We start from the raw sequence: 21976 nt of genomic DNA, 5'->3' as shown, positions 1-21976 counted from the left end.
TTCCCTCCCTTCTGAACATAAAGGGATGACAGTGCTCCAAGCCAGGGTCTTTTGCATTTCTGAGTTGGTTCTGTTAATTGGAAGGAGGGTTAAGAATCTGCAAGGTCGTTTCAATCTACATCTGACCTTCAGAGTAATCCTCTATGCCAACACCAGAGCATGTCATTAAAATGAGGCCCTCTACCATATCCCGGCATCCCTTTATTCTCTCCTTGTGCACATTAATTGCTCATAAGTTGATTTGATCTCCCTATTCTGCAAGAAGTAAATTGCCCTCTTATTTCGCCATTTTCATCCTGTTTTCTTAATTAGGCCCTTAAAAATCTCTAGGGCCTCAGCCGGGCCGCAGGCCTCATCCTGGGAATAAATTTTGATCTCAGCCTGATAAAGAGTGAGCAAACCCGGAGATTGAACAATGTCATTCTCCCCCCTCCCTCCCCTCCATGCTATTCTCTTGACATGAAAAGGCTATCAGTTTTTCTCTGTGTTAATACAGGAAATAATTCACACTTCAGGCGTTGTTCTCTATTTAGTGTTCACACTCCCCAGATAAATCAAATCAGGGATTTTTTATTTTTTTTTTGAAGTGTCTGAAACTACTTACTCTTTCTCTCCCCCCCCAGCCTCCTCGCTCTCTTTTTTCCCCTTCTTCTTCTTTTAATAAAGTTTCCAAGATTAGCCCCTGTGATTTTCCATCCTGGGAAGTCTATTTTAAGGTGGATTTTCTTTTTTTTTTTTTTCCTCTTGTGTGTGTGTTTAACGCCATCATGGAGGGGAGCGGGGGGCAGCGGGAACCTGGCACGTGGCTCCAGACGCAGAGGAGCACAGACAGGGTCTGCAAACGTGGCGTGTGATGAGTTTTGCCAGGCACAGGCTCAGCCCCCTGCCCAGCCCAGCCGGAGATTTTGCAAGCATATTTTTCCCCTTGCTTGCACTGGGCAGGAGGGTCCCCAGCCTGCAGCAGGTTTGCAAACAGGAGGTGGGAAATCCCCTGCCCCAAACCCTGCCTGTACCAGGGGGCCAGACCCCCAGAGGGGTTCTGCAGCACCCAGGGGTGATGCTAAGCCAGCCCCAGCAGTGAGGAGCAGGCAGCAAAGCCCCCCCACACCTGCTCCAGGGGCCACCCCACAGGTAGGAAACACACCCGAGCTCCTGGGATGGATCCACCATCACTCTCACCCAGGACAGCCACCACAAACCCACCCCACTCCTAGAACCATGCTCAGCCCCAGGACACAGCTCCTTCCAGCTCCACTCTCTGGGGCCTTGTGACTATTATTAATTAAGGGGCCAAGCCTGGTTCCAATTAAGCAATCAGCAGATGGGCCAGCACCTCACAAGTCCCAGCTGTGCTCAGCACCGGGAGCTGTGGACCTCCCCGAAGCACCCAGCCGTGGGGCTGGCACCCAGAGGGATAGGCAGGAGGGACCCTGAAAACCCCAAACCACCCTGGGACCGGCTGAATGATAGCAGCATCAATGCTTCCCCCCTCTAACCGAGCCAGGCTTTCCTGCAAAAAAAAAAACCCAGCCCCCAAGCAGCCCCCCAAATCCAGGGCAGCTCCCCTGCAAGACAGGGATGCTGCTGCAGCCCGACCTTCGGGCACGGCCTTGGCATCGCTGGGGAAAAGCGGCTCTGGGTGCTTTGAGCTCCACAACCCTCCCTCCTCCGGGATGAGAAGAAACAGCCCACGCTGCAATGCTCCAGGATGTTGTAAATAAATATATTTTAATGATTCTTCTTCCATTCCAGTTCATTCTTTTATACATTTATTTATAAAACAGTAGTAAAATTTTTTAATCAGAGCACAGTGCATTAAAAAAAGAAAAGAAAAATAAAACAAACAAAAAACCCCCAAAAGATTTAAAAAAAAAAAAATCCACAACAGTTTACTCATGGCCGGGGGAGATGCCACGTCTGGCGCTGAGCAGCAGACGGTCCTCTGCCCGCCGGTGCCAGGAGCAGGGCACAGAGGGGCACACATCCCAGCACGTGCCGTGTACCACCAGCAAGGGCCCAGCAGAACCACCTTATCGCCACGATAATCCCAAGCGACCAGGGATTTCGTACGCCCGCTCTGAAGCACCCGCGCAGAGCCTTTGGCGTCCGCAGATCCACAGATCACCCACGTCTATAGGTACTCAGCACAGCGTATGGGTTGCCGCTGCCCTGCCAGGGGGGACTATTCTCTTTACAGGCACTAACGGCAGCGCACGAAGGATGCCGAGGCTTCCCGTGAGCGCGTGGGGTGAAACAGCCCCAAACCCACCAGCACACAGCCCAGTGCCCCTCGCCCCGGGCCCCGACGTCCCCTCCGCTGCCTTCCCTGCACCCCTGCAGGGCAGCAGCCAGACCCTGCCCTGCCCCAGCGCTCCAGCACACCTCCGGCACATCCTCCCTCTTCCTCGCCCCCTCTCCTCCCCACCTTCTACACTTCCCCACACCCTCACGTCCAACAGGCACCTCTGCAGGGGGGCACCAGTGCTGTCCCCCCCCTCACAATCCCAAATCCAGCCACAACGGAGCAAGCTTGTCCCTCCTTGGCTGGGCGTTCCCCTCACGGTCCCAGTCCCGTGACATCCCCCATCCTTGATCCAGGATGGGGTGCACCCAGTGACCCCCATCCCCGCATGGGCTCCTGTCCATGCAGCCACAGCTCCCACGGCCCGGGGGGGTGATGCTGTGCTATAGTGCAGGATGGGAAAGGGGTCTCCTCTCCCCAGCCTTCCCCGTGCTCCCCTTCGGGCTTTACAACAAATTCGTGCAGTATTTTCCCTGTGAACAGCATCCCCCTCCCCTGCCCAGCTCCCTCCCCGCCACCAGCCAGGCTGAGAAGGCAGAAGGTGATGCAGGGCCCAAAGCAGCTCCCTGTCACCGAGCTGTCCTGGCTGGGGAACGAGCTGGCGACGCTGGGAAGAGAAATAAATCCCGTGAGCCAAAGGCGGAGAGCGGTGGCACAGGTTTGGCAATTGGTACAAACCACCCCCTGGTCCCCGGCCAGAGCCTGGACCCCCACACCCAGATGTGGGGCAGGACATTTGCTTTCAACAAGTATCCCCAAAAAAAAGTGTAAAAACCCTTCATCCTTCCACCTGAAGAGCCACAGCTTGGCGTTACGGGGCAGAGGCACCTCTGCAGGGATGTCTCAAGGGAGGCCGAAGGTTGCCTGGCACCATGCAGCCCTTGTCCAAAGGCCAGTGAGGTTTTGGGGTGGTGGGTGCTGCCAAACCCCAAAGGTAGGTTCCCCTGCAAGGTGGGGGTCACAACGGGGGATTGACCGAGCATCAAATACCCCGTCCCGGCCATTTTGGAAGCCCTCAATGTCAACCCGAATTCATAGCCTCAGACCCAGCTCACTCAGACAACACCCCTGTGCCCTGTGAATTAACTTGCTCCAAGTAAGCACCTCTTCTCCCTCCAGCTCTGCGACCCGGAGAGGCAGTGGTGCTCCGAGGAAGGAGGAACCGTGAAGGATGTGGCACCGTGAAGCGTCTGCAGGGCTCGGAGGCCACCGCTGGGGAAGACTCGCTGGGGACGTGGGCTCCCGGAGCGGGGTGGCAAGGAGGCAGCAAGCCAGACAAAAAGCTCTGAGCATCGTCCCTCTCCTTTCCTCCCCTCCCAGGGACTCAAAGGCTCCTGCCCCTCCGGCTCTGAGCCAGCGCCCTGAGGAAGGGGGACGGTCTGGGAGGGTTTCGCTGAAAGGCAAAGCAGCCGAGATCACACTCCCAGGCTGGGGAATCTGCAGTCAGGCCAACGCCACGGCAAGCCAAGAAGGTCCGCTCCAGCTCCTGGCAAAAAAAAAGCTTGCGAAAGACACGGCGGTAGGCGGCGAGCCTTGATCCGAGACCCCCGTTGCATAGAGAAAAGGTACTCCTACGTAGATTCAAGTGCGCAGCAGGACGGGCTCCTCCTGCGAGAAGAGTGCCCTGTAACTTCACTAACCAAACTTGAAGGTCCAGTCCTCGCCCCCAGCATCGGAGCAGCTCCTCGTCACAGCATGTCTGCATCCTCCATGCTGAAGCTGCTCCGGCGACTGCTGGCCTTGGAGGCCTCCGGGGACATGGCCGAGAACAAGGGGTCGGAGGCCAGGGGCAGCATGGTGTCCTGCATCAGCATCAAGTCCAGCTCCTTCTTGGATAGGGAAGGGAACGAAGCACTGTGGCCGGGCTCCAGGCTGTCCGGGAAGCCCTGGGAGCCATCGTCAAAGCTCAGGCTGTGGGTAAAGTCCAGCTGGTGGTAGGGAGACTGGGGTGGTGGAGGCAGCGCTGGCTGCGGCTGTGACTCGGGGTCCGGGGGTGGCAGCAGTGGCTCCAGCATCCCCTCGTCCCCGCCGGCTTCTTGCTTGACCACTTGCTGAGCCAGCTCGGCCACGTTGACGCCCGAGGGCGAGGAGGTGGGCAGCCCGTGGACGCGTGCCTGCATCTCCAGCTCCTGCCAACAGAGCACAGGAGGTCTTTCGTGGGGACGTCGCACAAGGGGACACGGCACATGGGCATCCATGGAGGTGGCAGGGAGAAAGGGACCGAGAAGTTCACAGGGAAGGAGCCCCACGGAAGAGGTGAAGGGTAGAAAATGGTGACCCGTGCAAAGCTCAGCAACGCTCGCTGTGGTGACCTGAGCCTCAGACGTCTGGTTTGTCTGAAGACTTTGTTCCCGGTGACTTGACAGCCGTAAGAGGGAGGGGAGCCCCTGCCCGTCCCCTCAGTGAGGCAGGAGTGAGCTGCTCATGGGGCTGGAGCAGAGCGGAGGGAGGCAAGAGCACAGGGAAGCTCACCTGGATGCGGAGCAGCAGCTGCTTATTCGTCATCTCCAGACGCCGTGAGTGATTCTCCAGGTCTCGTGACCTCTGCAAGTCCTTCTGCATCCTCTTGATGTAGTCCACAGACGCCTTCAGGATTGTCCCTTTGTTCCAGCGCACGTCTCTGCCGTGCAGGATGGAAAAAGAGATTGCCACCTGCATGCCAGCAACATGTCCCCTCACCCCTGCTCCACCAAAAAGCCCCTCTGCAAGTATCGCCTGCCATAGGGCCAAGCATCGAGCAAGCCCACGAGACCCACAGTTATCCCAGCCCTGCAGAAACTGATACGTACAGGTCATTGGCCTTGGGGATCAGCATCCCCAACTCTTTGATGCGGTCGTTGATGTTAAACCTTCGCCGTCTCTCAACTGCAGGGCGAGAAGAGAGGAAAGGCGGTGAGGAGGTAGCAAGAGCAGGAGAGGGTCAATGTCCTGCAGACCCCACTGGCCACGCTGCTGCTCATGGGGCTGGGAGCTACTGTCGTGCCCCGGCCAGGCCCTCCGGAGTCGGGATGAGAAACCACTGGGGCCAACCCTTTGGCACCCTGCTCCTGTCCATTGCCCCGGCTGGTCTGACCTTCTCCCAGCGCTGACGAGAAGGACAACAGGGTGTCTCCTGCACCGCAGACATTTTGCAGAGCCGGGAAAGAGGGAGCCATGGCAGGGGGCTGTGGGGGTATTTCCTGAGGGTGAGATGGGATGGGAAGGGGGACCCAGCTCGGAGAGAGGGGAACAAGGATGGAGAGCGATGAGGAAAGGGCTGCAGGGGTGGGAGAGGGAAAGCCATGCCACCCATGGGCAGCCAGCGCCAAACTCACTCAGGTTGTGATTGTCTTTCTTCTGGCGCTCTTTCGCCAGGGCTCGGCTCTCGGCATCTGCAACGGAGACCCACGATGTCACCCGGAGGGGATGAGGCTGCATCTCACCCCACGAGCATCCCGGGCTGGTGTCAGAGCACCCTGGCATCCCCCAGAGCCCCCCTCCCCACCCGTGGGGACAGGGCAGCCCTGGCCAGCTTTGATGCCTGCCATCACCACCAGCTCCCCGCCAGCTCTGGGGCCAGGGACGTACCTGTCAGCTCTCTCTTCTGGGTGAGATCGGCGGGGCAGGAGCTGCTGGTGACACCTACGAGAGAGGCCGTCACCTGGGGGTCCCCGCTATAGACATTCATGTGACTGCTGGACATCGGCAGCTGAAAACCAGAGGGACAGGCGGATTAGCTCCATCCGGGGCCACGGGACCAGGGTTCAAGCCCAGCTTCTTGGCCTCTGGGATGCGAGTGTGTAGCCCAGGCAGGTGTAATTATCTTCCTGGGCCCTTAAAACAGCTATAATCAGAGTAGCAAACAAAACAGGACTTCAAAGGGCGCAGCTGATCCCCTCCCACGGCCAGCATCTAAAATAGGGCAGATGAATCACATCCGACAAGGGCCCGGCAGGATGAATCCCACTGGGAGGCACAAGCTGGCATATGGATCCAACCCAGGAGACAGTGCTGCTCCGGGCGAGCTTCTGGCTGGGAAACCTCTCCCAGCACCAACGTCCCCCCGCGCTGCAGCAGACGCTTGGTCCCTCCCCACGCCCCTCTCCCGTCTCTCCAGCTTTTTATAAGGGCTCTCAACTGTCATTAAAGAGGAAAAGAAGCTGAAGAACTGGCTCTTGCAGTTGCAAAAAGGGAGATCTCGCTGCCTCCCTTCCCCCAGCCCCAGGGACACCCGTCCCAGGGACGAGGCTGGGTTGGGCTGGCACCCGGGCATCACTGCAGGGACGTGGCAGAAGGACGGGTCCCCTCGGTGCCACCTCCATCCCCAGCAAGCATGGGGGTGCGGGACCCCCAGGCCACCCTCCCTCCTGCAGCCCGGGGTCTGATCTCTTCCTATCGCGCATCAGAGACTCACTGTGTTGGGCATGTGGACTTCGGGGTTCATATAGCCCAAAACGTCATCCAGGCGCATGATGTCATCGATGACCTCATCGAACTGAAAGGGAAAGGTGTAAGGTGCCAATGGGTTTCTCTGCCCTTTCCAGCACCTTTGCCTCCCCCAGCAGCTCGGTGGCACCTCCTCACCTCCCGCTCGGGGTTGGAGCCGATGTTGAGCATGGCCATGGGGCTGTTGGGCGCACTGTTGCCCGCCGAGGAGGACATGACGTGGCCGGGCCGGACGCCGGGGGACGCAGCAGGAGGCGGCTTGGGAGAGTGGCTGACAGGGCTGACGTGGGCAGCAAACTTGTTCCCGTAGGTTTCGGAGAGATAAGCCTGAACTTTCTTGTCCCGTGACTTCTGCAGGTGGTACGTGGTGGGGTTTTCTAGGTAGGACTGAACCTGCAAGGAGACAAACCATCAGGGATCTCCCACACCCCCTCGGCCCCGGGGCAGGGGGGACACCCTCAGCACCGTACCTTGAGGACCTCTCCGGGTACGGGCGGTGGGGACTGGTAGTGGACGGGGGTGTTGATGGCCGGGGTGGAGGCCACCGGCATCCGCTGCTGCTGCATGTAGTTCATCATCATCTGCTGCTGCACGCGCTCCCTCTCGGCCTCCTGCTGCGCTTGCTGCTTCATCAGCTCCATCCGCAGGCCGATGCGGGACGCCATGGTGCACCAGGGGGATGGGACGCGGGCGCCCGCCAGGCACGGAAGTGACCCTGAGAGGAGGACACGGCACATCAGGAACAGCCTATTTTGCAGCAGGGAAACTGAGGCACGGGGAGGGAGCAGACATCCTGGAGCACCCGTACCAGCCGGTGACTAAGCCAGGACGATCGCCCTAAAGCCAGACGGACGGGTCTGTCCTCCTGCGGCAGCTCCCCACCATGCCACCGCTCTCCCCGGGGACAGCCGGGGTACCTCGGGGGGGACGGGGAGGACAGGGAGCAGCCGGTACCCTGCGTCCGGCGAGCGTGGACTCACGTACTGCCGGGTTCAGCTGGAGCGTGCTTTGAGCCACCAACTTCCGAAACACCGGAGCAAAGCAAGAAGGGCCAGGAAAAGCCAGAGCCCGAGAGCAGAGCGAAAGGGAAAGAGAAAGCAAGGGAAGAGCAGGAAGAAAAGGCCAGTGGGTGCCAGGAGCCAGAGGCAGGGTTTAACCCTCAGCCCGGCCGCCCCTAAACCTCAGCTCCAGCACCGGAGGAACAACGCGGCTTCTGTGCGGGGCCGGCACGCGAGCACGGAGGCGGGGGGAAGGCGTGCGAGGCCCCCACACCGCACAGACCGGCCCTTGTTCCCCCGTACAAAGGGGACGGTGGCCCGTGGATGGGGGGGAGAGGATGCCGGGACGAGGGGAGCTGCCCTACCCAGGCTCTCCGGGGCACGACGATGGCTTTCCACAGGGCTGGTTTCCCACGCGGGGCTGGGATGGGGATGCAGGAGATGCCGTGCGGGATGGGGGTCTGGACCACAACATCCGCAGGGTGGGAGGTAAAGCGGAGCACAGGACCCAAAGCAAACGCTGCCAGGGAACAGGCAGGAGCCAAACACCCCGGGTTTGCTCCGCAGCAGCGTAACCAGACAAATCTGGAGGGTTTTGCTATTTAAATACAATGTGTAATTGCAGACAAAGGGGCCAGGGCGGATACAACACACCGGGGTTTTGGCGAGGCATCTGATACACAGTGCCACGCGATATCCTAAGGGGGAAATTAAATCAAGCCAGCATGGACAGAAATACGATTACATGGATCAAGAGCCAGCTATTGAACGGCAAGAGGAAGGTAATTAATTAGACATGGTGGCCCGTCTAAAGGGGGATGGGAGAAGAGGAGCCTGGGACAGTTATCAATCGGAGCTTCGTTAAGACGGCTGTCGCAAACGGCCTTAGAGGAGGGCACAGGGGGATGTTTGAGACAAGCAACAGCAGAGCCCTGGGAAAGGACCCAGCGACGCCGGGGACAGCCCGCAGCGGATAAAAAAAGGCTGAAGGAGGATAAATCACAGCTGATGCACAGCGGGAATGTAAGAACCCTAAATATTGAGCTCAGGGTGAGAGGAAAAGCCTCCAAGAGCCGCGAGGAGATGGGATGAGCCACCGCGGCACGGAGGGACTGGCCGTGCTTTGCAAACCCAGCTCAGGCCACACAGCCGGGGCACGGCCAGGGCAGAGAGAGGCGCTGGGGCCCCATGAGACAGACCTTTTTGGGGGGCTTCCAGCGCCGTGGGAGAGCGGGAAAGGGATTTCAAGCCGTGCACGGGAAACTTTGCAGTCAGCCCCCACGTTCGCAAGCAAGCAGCTACCCATGACCCTACAAAGCACCGAGAGCAGCAGCAGGGCTAAGCACGCCCCGTGGGTGGCTGCACGGGGACCCTGGCTCGACGGTGCAGGGTGGGGGGACAGGACGGGGAGGAGGAGGAAGCTGGAGCAGCCGGCACCTCCGGCACTGGGGAAACCTGGTTTCGAGGTTGAGGACGGAGCTGCCTCGCTGCAGAGCCGGGGGGATCCGGGCTCTTCTCAGGAAGAGCAGCCGGTACACGGGGGCAGGAGGGTGTCATGTGAAGCGTGCCGAGGCATAGCCACCCACGGCACCCATTCACCCCCACCGGCCCCGGTCCCACCACCCTGCCTGGCCGCAGGATCCCCCTGGGCTGTCCCCTTATAGGAAACGGGGGTGGGGGAAGCCAAAAGCGCTGCCCTCTCCCCCAGGAAACTCCCGAGAAGGGGAGTTGCCGAAGGTGAGATGGGGAAGGGTGGCCAGAGCCGGGCCTGATAAGGAGAGGGGGGGAAATTAGGTCAGGTTTAAAATAACCTGCTTGGTTCTGCTTGGCTTCCCCCCCACCCCCCGAAACGCCGAGCAGCTTCTGCTTTCGCTCTGAGTCAGCCCCAGCGGGAGGGCTGCGGGTGGGAGGGAGGCAGCCGACGGTGGGACAGGATGGGGACCCGGCCGGTGCCGCGGTGCAGGCACCCTCCTTGGTCCAGGGGGGCAGAAATAAAGCACGCAGGATGGCAGCTCCATCCGAGATGCCTGTTATTCCAGGGAAGGCGAAAGATGTTAGCATCCCAGAAAAAGCACACCCAGCGGCTCTCCCACTGAGCTGGAGCCATCCCCGTGCCAGGGGCAGCCCCAGCTTGGTCCCCGCCTGGAAGGGACCCCGGCGAGGGTCCGTCACGGTGCACGGGCAGCAGCTTGCCTGGTTCCGAGCGGGCAGCACGGCTGGCCAGGGCATGCCCAGGCACTGGGTTTCCCGGCGGGTGCTGCCAGGGCACCGGCTGGGGACACGTCCTCATCGGTCACGGAGAGGGAAGAGCAGAGGAGGGGAGGGAGGAAGGTGGTGGGAGGCCCAGGGCGGACGATGGAGCAATGGGAAGGGGATGGAGAGGGAGAAGAGGGGCTGAAGAGCAGGAAGGTAGGAGGGAAAGGGTGGACGGCCCCGGCAGCTCTCCACACCCCGACTCCACCTTTCCTGGCCGGAGAGCGGGGACTGGCGGCAGGGGGGACACAGGGCGGCTTTTCCGTGCCTGGAGCAGCCGGTACCCAGGCGGGCCCCAGACCCCCCGCCCGTAGCACAGGGTGCGCTGCCCATCGCCGACCATCGGCAGGAGAAGCCACAGAGCCGGGCTGATTCTGACCCCGGCTGCAGCCCTCAGCTCCACGGGGGAGCCCAGTCGAGCCAGAAACGCAGGGAAAAGGGACAGATTTCCCAAAGGAAACTCTACCTGTGCTCCAAAAACCTTGCGACCCTGCCCCTGCCTCCTTGGGGTGGGGGAAAAAGCTAATCCCCCTTTGTTGCAGGATCACATCCTAAAGCCAGAGCAGCTCTTCGAGTGAAAACCTCCCCGGGTGCTGGAGAGCAGCAGGCTCCATCAGCGCCTGGGGGCTGTCCGGGCACCAGCCGTGCTCCACCACCGCACACCAGACCCACCGCCGGCACAACACGCAGGGCCCGAGCCAGGGAATTAATCTGCCTTCAAAACATCTCTGCTGCTATTTAGTGACACGGTTATTTCTGGACCTTTCTTGCTTTTCTTCTGGGGGTGTTATTTCATCAAGAACCCAACGCGCTCCCCCCGCGCCGGGGCAGCACTCGGAGGATCCCCAGTGGCACCCAGAGCTGCCCTGACCCCCTCTCATCCCCCACAGGACTTTTGCACGGCCCCGAGCTGTCCCCCGTCCCCACGGGAACCCAGCGTCACTGCAACCCAGGCTGTGACAGCCGGCGGCGCGGGGTCGGCTGCTCAGCAACCACCGGTACTTTCTGGAGTGACATCAGGTGCTGCTCCGCAACACGCGGGGCCGGGCTGCTGGACCCGCTGCGCAGAGCCGGCGTGGGGCACCCAGTGCCACCCTGAGGGGAGAAAACACCCGGAGCCGCACCGCCATCCCCGCGCCCACGCGGCACCCCACCGCCTCCTCCCCGAGCGCATCGCTGTGCCCAGGTGTGGGTTAGAAATAAAAGCTGCCGTGAGGCAGTTTCCAGATTTAGCCCCTGCGAAATACAGGGGGATCGTGTTACCCTCCCTGGGCAGCCCACGGGGAAGCAGCACCCGCGCTGCCCATCCTGCCTGCAACGTACGGGCACACAGACGCACACTCTGCAAATGCAATGCATCTCCTGCCCACCCCTTCAAAAGCTGGAGGGAGAAGAGAGGAGCGATGCCCCGCTCAGCACCGGAGATGGAGCTGAGAACCCCCAAACTCATTGCACCGAGCAGCCGCCTGCCCAACCCCGCTCCCTCGCATGTGTTTATTTCCCAGTCGATCGTGGCCGTTTATGAGTGGAAAAATCAATCGGCAGCTTGAGCCGGGAGCGGGGACCCCTGGGGAAGGAGGGGAGCCGGGGTGGGGGCCGTGCCGCCCACCCACCCGCCGCTCCGGGCCGCTTCATTGATAACCAAGAGAGCAGCAAAAAGGAAAGGGAGAAGAAAGAAGTGAAAACAGCTCCGCTTCTTGCTACTGGCAGCAAGCATCCGCCGAGCCTTCCTTCCTCGTTTTTCGTTTTCAAATGCCGGGGGGGTGGGGGAAGAGATGTTGGGGCGGCGAGCGAGGGAGCCCAGCGCACCCCAGCCTGGGCAGGGCGAAGCACCCGCTGCCGTTTCAGGGCAGGCAGCGGCTGGCTGGGTCCAGGCAGCCGGGAGCCCGGCGGTGTTTGCTCCACACCGAGATTCGCTCCGACAGCACCGGGCATCCGCAAAGCCGCCCCATGGGTGCCCGCAGCCCGGGGACGGGCTCCGCTGCCACCCCGCTGTGTGGGGAAGGGGGACGACGGGGCAGGGGTTACCTGGGTGCGGGACAGCGGGGCCAGGGGGTTCTCCGGGTGCTGGGGCCAGCAGGTTGCAGCTCCTCCGTGCTCCTCGCCGGGGCCAGCCCGGCTCCTGCGCCAGCCCCACGTTTCCTCATTTTCAGGACCCTGCTTTTAACACAGCAGCAGCCACGCGGGGTGCAGGGGGGGGAAGTTGCAAAAAACCTCCAAACCTGCTTGTTTTTCTCACTGCAACACAGGAGTTAGCAATCGAGCCAAGACAAAGCGTGGCAAAAATAGATGCAGCCACTGCTGCCAGGCTCTCCGGGGTACCGCAGCCCAGGCTGGGTCTGCCCCATCATGTCCCCTTGGGAGCTGCTGGCAGAGCGGCTGCAGTGCTGCCTGAGGTGACATCCCTGCCTGAAAATACCCAAAGGGACAGAAGCTGTCCCTTGTCCCTCCAGGGGATGTGGCATGCAGAGATCCCTCACCCTCCATGTGCCTGGAGCGGGTGTAGAGCAAGCACCAGCATTACGCAGCCGGATCCGGCCCCACACGCTGCCGGGCAGCACACGGGGTCCCTCCGGCCCCCACAGCTGGTCCCCACCAGGTCGGCAATGCCAGCGCCGGCCGGCACCAGCCAGGATGGCGATGGCAAAGCCGGGGGACGACACGGACGCCTGTATGACACCCCACGCAGCTGGCACAGTGCCGGGGACCCCCCCACGCCCCCGTTGTGCAAAGCCGCTCGGCATCACGTCCCCTTAGCACCCGTGCTGGGTGTGCCACCGTCCCACGAGGGCACTGCGGCACCTCCCCGCGCACCCCGAGCGGATCAAGCTCCCCTGCCGGGGAAGCCCCTCCGGGCCAGCCCGGCGAGCCGCTGCCATGCCACCCTGCCAGCAACGCGGCTGGCACCCATCCGCTCCCGCGCAGCTGGGACCGGCCCCGTGGCCTCTGCCTCAGGGCACTCGCCCTGACTTGGCAAGGCCACCGCGGCGGTGATTTATGCCGTGCCAGCGTACCCGTGGTGTCAGGGGTCAGGTAACGCTGGCACCCAGTGGGAAGAAGGTCGGGGTCCTTCATCTTCATTGGCACGCAGAGGAGTGCAGTGCCGCAGTTGGCAGCCCCAGAAAGGGGCAGTGGGACAGGGTCCGACCCGGGGTATTAGGAAGGGATTGCTCGCTATGAGGGTGGCCAAACCCTGGCAGCGGAGCCACCCCCATCCTCGGAGACCCCAGTCTAAGACCAACGTTGGCCATGCTTGGGGCGGGCTCCGGAGGTTCCATCCAGCCTACACCCCTCTGGGATGAGGATGGGGTGGTGGGAAAGGGGGGGATGGCCCCGTTACCAACCCCAGAGAGCAAGAGTGCTCTCCCCATCACCCACCCAGCAGGCAGGAGATGGGTCGGGCAGGTGGATGGCCAGAGCCACCCCAGCCCCGTCCGGAGGCACCTTCCCCGCGCAGCAAGCACGCAGCCCTGAAAGGGAGAAGGAGAAGGCGGAGGGACTTGGCAAATAAAAGCCGGGGTCAGTTGACAACACCAGCGAGAGACTGAGTCACCGGCACTGTTTTTAGCCCCGGCATCTCAGAAACGTGGACTGCAGCGTTGTTAACAGGCGCTTGGGTCAGAGGCCAAATGTTTTCCCTTCCATGCATTAAATACCGCTCCTGGAAGTGGCCCAGGTATCCAGCACAGTAAAAACATTAACGCAAGTCGTGTATGACAGCAGGACCCCGGCTAAAGTAGTCCCCAAACTGCCTAGGTAAGCTCGCCTCACCAGGGAGGTGTCATGGACCCGGCGGAGGGAAAAGCATCGGTCCCTGGGTACCAAGAGCCAGGGCTGAGTGTCCCTTGTCACGGTGTCACCCCCAGGGCAGAATAAATGGGGTCCCTAAAAAAGCCCCTGGTTCTGGTGGTGCCAAGGTATATCAACGAGAGCCCACCTGTGCGTGGCAGCTGTCACAGGGTTAATAATACACAGTCTTGCTCCGACACCTCTCCTTCACCCCAAAAAGCCTCTCCTTCACCCCAAAAAGCCCCTCTGCCCGGCGTGGCACAGCTGGGGGACAGCATGCACGCCATCACCCTGGCCAGGCACGGCGGGTGGAGGCTGGCACCCAGGGGCCAGATCCGGGTGCAGCCCCTGGAGCAGGGCTGGGGGAGGCAGGGGGACCCCTGGGACCCCACCACGGTGGAGCCAGACCCTGGCTCCGCAGTCGCTCCAAACCGGAGCAAAAGCCCTGCCCGCAGGGCGGTTGGCACGGTGCAGGAGCCCTGATTGAAACATCACTGTCCGACTGACTGCCCGGGGAATTCACAGCCCGCCAGCGCAAACAGCCCGAGCCGACAAGTTCCTGCCCTCCCCTCTCGCCCCCCACCCAACAGCGGCAATTAAAAATAAAAGTGTTAACAGGCAGAAGGACGTTCGTTGGGTGACGACGAGCCAACGGCAGCGCAGGGGCCGGGGACGAGCCGCGGCCGCAGCCCAGCACCACCCCGGGCTGAGTGATTAATCAGCCCCGTATAGTGTCTGCCTTTCAGCAGGGAGGCGAGGAGAGGAGCGGGGTGACCTTGGAGGGGCCTCCGCCGCGCCGGTGGGGAAGGACGCGCGGCCGCACCATGTCCCGCTCACCTCGGCAAAGGTCGCGCGCTCCCAAGCGCGCGGGAGAGAGCCAGGAGCGGGGCCCCGCGCACAACCCGTGGCCAAAGAGCAAACCCTGTCCTGCTCCAACGTGGGCTGACTCCAAACAACTTGGGCGTTGGTGGTTTTTTTAAATAACTGCATAAATGAGCAATAAGGGGAACCGGCAGGACAGCACCAACACTGGCCCCCAGCTTGGTTCCAGCAGAGCAGATGCAACACACCACAGCGCCGGGATTTAGAGGCACCGCGTGCCCCAAAATCCTACCAACCGCCCCAGAAAGTGGGGACGCTCAGCAAAACCAGCCCTTGAGGTCCATGTGCCCCAAGTTCATGGTGCTGCTTGCCACGAGCAGAAGGTGCCAGATGACAGCGGCCGCCCCGTGCCCCCCCGCCATGCCAGAGGCGCTCCCAGCGCCGCCCCCATCCCTCCTCCCTCCCGCCACGGCCCCATGCTGCTGGAAGGAGGTAATATTTATAAATACGCCGTGTCCAGCCCCCAGCACCCAGCCAGGAGGCTTCTCAGAAGGCAGATTTCATGTAACCGTACCGCGGCCGGCAGCCCCGGCACCGTGGCCACCCCATCCATGGGAGCCGCAGCTGTTCCCTGGCCCCAAGAATAAACAAGTTGGGGACAGCCTGTGACTTGTCCTCCCAAACAGCCCCGGGGTCTCCCCGCCACCATCCCGGCCCCAGCAGCACCTCTCATGCCCGGGGGAGCACCCAGCCATCACCGCTTACCCGCAGAGGAGAGGTTTCTCCTCTCCCCTCCTTTCCCCCAGGCTCAGCCCGGCGCTTTCCTGCTCGTGAAGGTCAAACTCGGCTCTCGGGAGACCCCGCTGCCAATCCAGCCCCTGCCCTGGCACCGTGCCGGTGCAACCGGGTCAGGTCCTCGCTACGGGTGCTGCCGCCTCCCCGGCACGAGTTATGCTGGTTTGACCATGAAGGAGCCCAGAAGTTTTTCCCACCAGGCTGGGCTTTCTCCAGGCGAGATCTTCGCCTGCCCTGAGCCTGGAGCGGTCCCCGAGGAGCAGCGGCGGGGCCGGGGCTGAGCATGGCACCCACCCCACTGCAGATAAGGTGGGAGCTGCAGCCAGCGCCGAGCCCGCTGGCACCCAACCTCCTCTCCTCCCGTGGGGTTCGCAAGCTGGAAGTGGGGAAAGGCTCCCTGCATGCTGGGCAGCCCCAGACCCTGCTTCGCCAGCCCAACCTGGCTGCAGCCCCCGCTTCATTTCCTCCTAAAAATTCCCCACCCCATGCAATTCCCCCAAAATCTCAAGGAAACAACCTGGGCGAAAGCCAGAGCTGCTGCCCTAGCTTCTCTCTGAGGCTCCAAAAACTCCCCTGCCCGTCCCCAAGCTCATTGCCAGCCATTGCCACCAAGACGTCCCAGCCCAGACCCTGCGCCGGGGAGCACCCACAGCCCCTCTGCTCGGTCCCGATGCCGTGCGGGGGAGTCCGAAGGTGCCCAGGTTGGGTGCCCCCTCGGCCCTGCCAGTTTTGGCACCTGGGCGCTACCGCAGCAGCTGCACAAACTGCGCTGGAGGTTCGGCCGCGTGCTGAAAGGAGAATTTACAACCGAAGCAGAGTCCCCGAATATGCTGTGCCGGGCGGAGGGGAAGGGGCTGAGCCGGGGTGGGGTGGGAAACCTTTGGCTTCACAACTGTTTATACAAGAAGTAAATCACTTTCATTAATAGTGTGCATGTATAGGAAGGAAAAAGAGGGATGTAACCAGCAGGGAAGGATGTTGCCTGGGCATTTCAGGTTTATCCGGAAAGAAAGTTCCACTGATTTAACTAAAGGAAGGGATTTAAGCAGACGGCAGGGTGTGGGGAGTTTGTTTGGAGTTGAAAGCACTTGTAGGAAGGGTGACAAAACCCCGGTAGCCATTCTTAGAAGAGTCTTTAAAAATAAAATGCCACAGCCTCCTTGCAAAGACTGTAGGGACTGTGGGGCCGGGGTGGGCCGTGTCACTGAAAGACCTTGAACCCTCCCCAAGCGACCCCGTCCACGCGAACCAACCCACTGCCCACTGCAAATCCCCTGGGCCACACTGCAGTGCTCGTCCCCATGCTCCCGCTTCCCAGCCCCATAACACGTACCTCCCCGAAATGCCTCCCGGACCGCCCGCCGTGCCTCCGGAGACAGAGCATCCCCACTCCCCGGGGGGCTGCAGAGCTCTGCCTCCCTCCTAGGGACCTACGGCACAACGCAAGCTGCTGGTGGCCAGGATCCGGCCCCACGCCATCCTCCCGGGTCGGATCCCCCCGCTGCCATGGCACACCAAGATGCTTCTGGCGAGGTCCTTCCAGGCAGGCACTGTGCAGCCCCACTTGCCTCTGTCACTTGGGGCTCGGCCCTCGGGTCCTCTTCCTCTGCCCACAGGGAAATGTGTGGTTTCTTTAGTCTTTCTTCCCCCCCCCCCAGTTTGATATTTATAGCTTTGCTCTGCTGCCTGTTTGTTCAGCAGAAAGCAAGGGGAAAGATGTTTGGAGAAGGGATGGCTTCTTCAAAGGCGGCTGTCAGCATCAGCCGGACAGGACCAGGGCTGGCATCAGTGCTGGGATCGTGCACGTCATTCCTGGTTTTCTCAGCAATGCGCTGCCTCCGCCTCCAGCCAACGCGTGGGTCTCCCTTGAAGGCAAGGAGCAGGAACCGGAGCTCATCCTGGAGTGCAGGGCTCAGCCTCCTGCATCCCTGGGCTGACCATGTGGTGGGACCCTATGTGCATGCAAACCCACAAGGAAAACTCGCTCTGACCAAACCCCTGTGCCAACCCTGTGGCAGGGCATGACCTTGCAATGAATCAGGGGAAACCATCGGGGCCCTTTCTGGACGTACCAGTGGGGGGGGGAAAAAGATGAGCACGTATTTCCTGTCTGTGTGTTCGTGAAGAGATCATCCTTTTCATCTCTCCAAGCGTTACACCGCCAGCGCCTTCCCCTGCTTCAGCCACGAGGGTGACAACAACCACGGCTCGCCCTGGGAATGGGGGGGATGCGCCCCAGCTGCCTCTGTACCGGGACCACACCATGGCTCGGCAAAGCCCGAGCTGCTGCCTCCCCTAGCCTCACGGAGGTGATGCCACCACAGAAAGGCCACCACGGGATGCCCATAAGGCTGGAGCTGGCACGGCACAGCGCGGTGGCAGGCACGCATCGCACCTCCAGGCAGCCTCTGCTCTTTTACGGGGCCGTAAAATGCCCAGCGCTGGCTCCTGCAGCTGTGAAACACCCTGTAAATCTCCCACAGCAAAGAGAGGGTCGGGGAAGCCGTCACAAAACGGCTGCCATGGGTCAACACCGGTGCAGGTGGCAGCCACGGGATGCCACGATGCTGCCCCGGGGACGTGCCAGCAACGTGGTGCCACTGCCAGGCTGCAGCGCCCACGCCCGGGACACCGCTGTGCTGAGCTGACCCTGACAACTTGCTTCCCCCCGGCCCGGTTCCTCTTTGACCAGCGCATGGGATAACCCCATGCAGGGCAGTTACGAAATGGCTCCCTTTCAGTGGGTGCAGCTCGAGGTCCCCCCACCCAAAAAACCAAACCACAAACTCCAGCTGTCCCCAGGGACGGAGCCCAGAGGTGATGGGGATGTGCCGTGCCCAGCGCCGGGAGAGCTCCGTCCCTCCCCACCATCCATCTGCACGCCCCAGGAAAGCAGGGAGGAACAGCAATCCAGGGCTGGGATCCCCCGGTGCCAGCGCAACACCAGGACCCCAGCACCCCTCCCCAGCACCCCGCAGCACGGGGAGAGCCACAGGGAGCCAGGAGGGCATTTGTACCCTCAGTACACGGTGCTTTTGGTGGGGGGGGCCCCCCCAGCGTGGCCTCCCCAGCCCCATTTCCCTGCAGCGGCTGTTTCTTTCCCTGCAGGGCTGCGGTGCTCGGGCTCCACGGCCACCCCACCCTCAGCCCTGGAAATGTCCCCCCTGCTCCGATGATTCATCACTTTGTCGCTGCACACACAGGGCTCTTCCCTTTGCCCACAGCACCGCCGAAAACCGGCAAACGGGGAAACCTCGTCACGGCAAAGGCGGTGGCAGGGCAGGGGGGGGACCAGGAACACACGTGCCGTAAACTCAGTGCCGTGGAGCGTGGAAAAAGAAATAAAGACCTGGCTGGAATTACAACCTCCATCCCAAACACCCGGATGCTGGAGTCGCCCTGTTGCCGCCAGCTCCACCCCAGAGCGGTTTCCTACTGATAAGGGCGGGCGGCAAAGCCAGCATCCCTCGGGAGGCAAAGCCAGCATCCCTGGGGAGGCAAAGCCAGCATCCCTCGGAAAACACACCGGCTCCCTTCCACGCACCGCGGGGTCAGCACGTGCCGCTCGCAGCCACCCGCCATGGCCATCGGCACCCACCCCTATAGCCTAAATCTGGTGGTTTCTCGTCTCCAGCAGCCCAATTCCCAAACACCCACCGGCCCCGGCACAGTTTTCCCCGCCGGATCCCCCGGCAGCAGGTAAGCGCAGGCTCAGCCGCCACCGGCACCCGCAGCAGGGAGAAACCAGCCCCGCTCCCTCCTCCAGCCGGAGGAGCAGCCGTGCATGAAGCCAAGCAAACATGGCAGGGAAAACTAAAGGGGGGGGGGGGGGGGGGCCGAAAAAAAAAAAATCCCCCTAACTCCCCACCTTCGCTGTCTGCTCGACTCTCTGCTGTTATATAAAAAAAAAAAATCACAAACTCCCCCCATGCCCCAAGGGCTGGGAATGCGCAGAAGCGCTGCGATTCCTGGAAACAGGCCCTGCTTGTCCCCGGACTTGCACAGGCTTATTTATTTATCTTAGAAGAGCACAACAACCACCATATTTTCTCTCTTTTTCTTTTTTTTTTTTTTTAAGGAAATTTCCCCATCATCTGACTCACTGAAGCTTTAGAGGACATGGGCATGAGGGCTGGCGTAATCCTTCCTGCTTCACAATTAATTCATGAATATAATTAATAGGCAGCTGTAGGTTAAGTGCAGCCCCCTCCAAACTCCTGCTGCCCCAGAGGAGCAAGCTGCAGGCTGGGGGGGGGGGGGTGTCCTCTTGGTGATCCCCTAAAAGCTGCGTGGTGTGGGGTACCCCAACTCTTCCCCTGCCTTTTGCAGACCCCAAAAGCAGCAGGGCTGGGGGGCAGCCAGCTCGCCGGGGGGGACCCACTCTCCTGCCCGCCAGGCTGGGAGAGATTTGCACCCTGTCCCGGGGGGGGTGCACGGAAACCCCCGAGCAAACCCAGCGCTCCGGGTGTCAGCACCGAGGGCTGGAGCATCCGTGCCTCAGTTTCCCCACGCGTGGGGTAAAGGATGCGGGGGGGGGTGGGGAGGGCGGTTACGCTGGTAAAGGCGACCCGAGCAAGTCACCTCCGGCTGCCGGAGGGCTCGCAGCCCCTGGGACCCTCGGCCTTTCGGAGGGGACACCCGGCCAAGCTCCCGGAGACCCCCGACCCCCCCAGCCGGCAGCTCAAGCCCGGCAGCGCCGGGAGCAGCCGCAGCCCCGGCCCGGCTGGAGCCTCCTGCAAGCGGGGGCCGCTCCCGGGGGCGGGGGGGGGGAACGACGGCACGGAGGGGGGTCGTTATTATTTACAGCAAAGGAGGGGGGAGAAAAAAAAAAAAAGCAACAACCCCGAGGCTGCGAGTTCAAAGCGCCCCGGGATGGGGGGGGGCACCCAACACCCCCCCCCAGGACGGGCTCGACCCGAGGGGGCCCCGCTCCACGGCTGCCCCCCCCCGGCATCCCCCGCCCGCTGCACTCACCCGGCGGCTGCGGGGGAGCGGGGAACGCCGAGGGAAATAAAGTGCCTCGGCCCGCTTCGGCTCCCCTCGACTCGGTTCGGCCCGGCTCGGCTCCACTCGGCCCGGCTCGGCTCGGCTCGGTTCGGTTCTACTCGGCTCGGCCCGGCCCGGCTCGGCCCCGCTGCTCCCGCGCCGAGGGAGGGCAGCACTGCCCGCCGGCCCGGCCCGGCGCGGCGCGGCACGGCACGGCCCGGCCCGCTCCGCTCCGCTCCGCAGCACGCCGGGAGCTGTAGTCCGGAGCGCGGCAGGGCTGCCCGCGCCTGCCGGGACTTGTAGTCCCCCGCCTCGGCCGCAGCAGAAGTTTGGGTTAGGGGATTTCCTCCCCCAAAACCGGGTTTTCCCACCCCCGGAGCGGGCCAGGAGGGTGGGTGCCGGGGCGGGGGGTGAAGGCAGGGCTGTGCCCGGTCGTGCAGTCCCTTGCACGGACGTTGTGCAGCTCCTCGCGCCAGGGTCATGCAGCTCCTTGCAGCAGGGTCATGCGGCTCCTTGCACCAGGGTCGTGCAGCTCCTTGCATCAGCGTTTTACAGCGCCTTGCACCAGGGTCGTGCAGGTCCTTGCACCAGGGCCATGCGGCTCCTTGCACCAGGGTCGTGCAGCTCCTTGCACCAGGATCGTGCAGCTCCTTGCACCAGGGTCATGCGGCTCCTTGCACCAGCGTCGTGCAGCTCCTTGCACCAGGGTCATGCGGCTCCTTGCACCAGGATCGTGCAACTCCTTGCACCAGGGTCATGCGGCTCCTTGCACCAGGATCATGCAACTCCTTGCACCAGGATCGTGCAACTCCTTGCACCAGGGTCATGCAACTCCTTGCACCAAGATCGTGCAGCTCCTTGCACCAGGGTCGTGCAGCTCCTTGCACCAGGATCATGCAACTCCTTGCACCAGGGTCATGCGGCTCCTTGCACCAGGATCGTGCAGCTCTTTGCACTGGGGTTGTGCAGTTTCTTGCATGGGAGTCGTGCAGCTCCTTGCACTGGTGCCGGAGGCTTGCTGCAGCCATGGAGGGTTAGCAGTGACCTGGAGACGTGCGGGGTGGTGGGGAGCAGGAGCAGCGTGTGCCTGCTCGAGGCATGGGGGTGTCTGGCCCCCTCCAGACGGGACCCTCGGGGTCTGGCAGCTGGCGGGGGAACTGTGCGGGGAGCGGGGAGCTTTTAGTGCGAGATGAACTCTCTGGGGACCGGAGGCTGCAGCGCGATGGAGCAGTGGGGACCCTGCCCAGCCACAGGCAGCAGCTCTGCTGCGCCCCGAGTCCGCAGGGCACAGTGTGACCCTGCCACTGGGCTGCCCGTGGCAGCAGGACGGCGTTTCCCTCTCCGTGGCTGGGAGCTCCCCGCTCCGCAGGACCCGCCGTGACAGATTTGGCTGGAAACAGCAGATTTAACGGGCGGTCACATGCCCCAGCGGGGTGACTGTCATCTGACGGGAGATGGGTGTCGGACAACAGGCAACGGGCCCTCCAGCGCTGCATCTCCCGTGCATCGCCCCGCGCGGGACCTCGAGGACCAGCCTCTCGGGTGCAGTCCAGGCACTCAGCATTGGCCTGATCTGTCTGACACCGCATCCAGCAGCTCCTCTTGG

The 21976-nt window shown here is 62.1% G+C and overlaps 1 protein-coding gene across 1 annotated transcript; it reads right to left on the bottom strand.

The window, feature by feature from the left end:
- Positions 1 to 1738: 1738 nt before the first annotated feature.
- TFEB (transcription factor EB) lies at positions 1739 to 20614 on the bottom strand. Its single transcript, XM_072844726.1, has 9 exons — positions 20359 to 20614; positions 7198 to 7442; positions 6866 to 7120; positions 6696 to 6776; positions 5870 to 5990; positions 5617 to 5673; positions 5092 to 5167; positions 4775 to 4922; positions 1739 to 4431 (listed from the first exon to the last, which is right to left on the bottom strand). The coding sequence occupies exons 2-9, from the start codon at positions 7390 to 7392 to the stop codon at positions 3991 to 3993; spliced, it is 1374 nt and encodes a 457-aa protein (XP_072700827.1). The 5' UTR covers positions 7393 to 7442; positions 20359 to 20614; the 3' UTR covers positions 1739 to 3990.
- Between the last annotated feature and the right edge of the window lie 1362 nt (positions 20615 to 21976).

This window comes from Ciconia boyciana, chromosome 23 (genome assembly GCF_034638445.1).
Source record: "Ciconia boyciana chromosome 23, ASM3463844v1, whole genome shotgun sequence".
Classification (NCBI taxonomy): Eukaryota; Metazoa; Chordata; class Aves; order Ciconiiformes; family Ciconiidae; genus Ciconia; species Ciconia boyciana.
The sequence above is the reverse complement of the archived record's forward strand: the minus strand, read 5'-3'. Positions and strand labels throughout refer to the sequence as shown.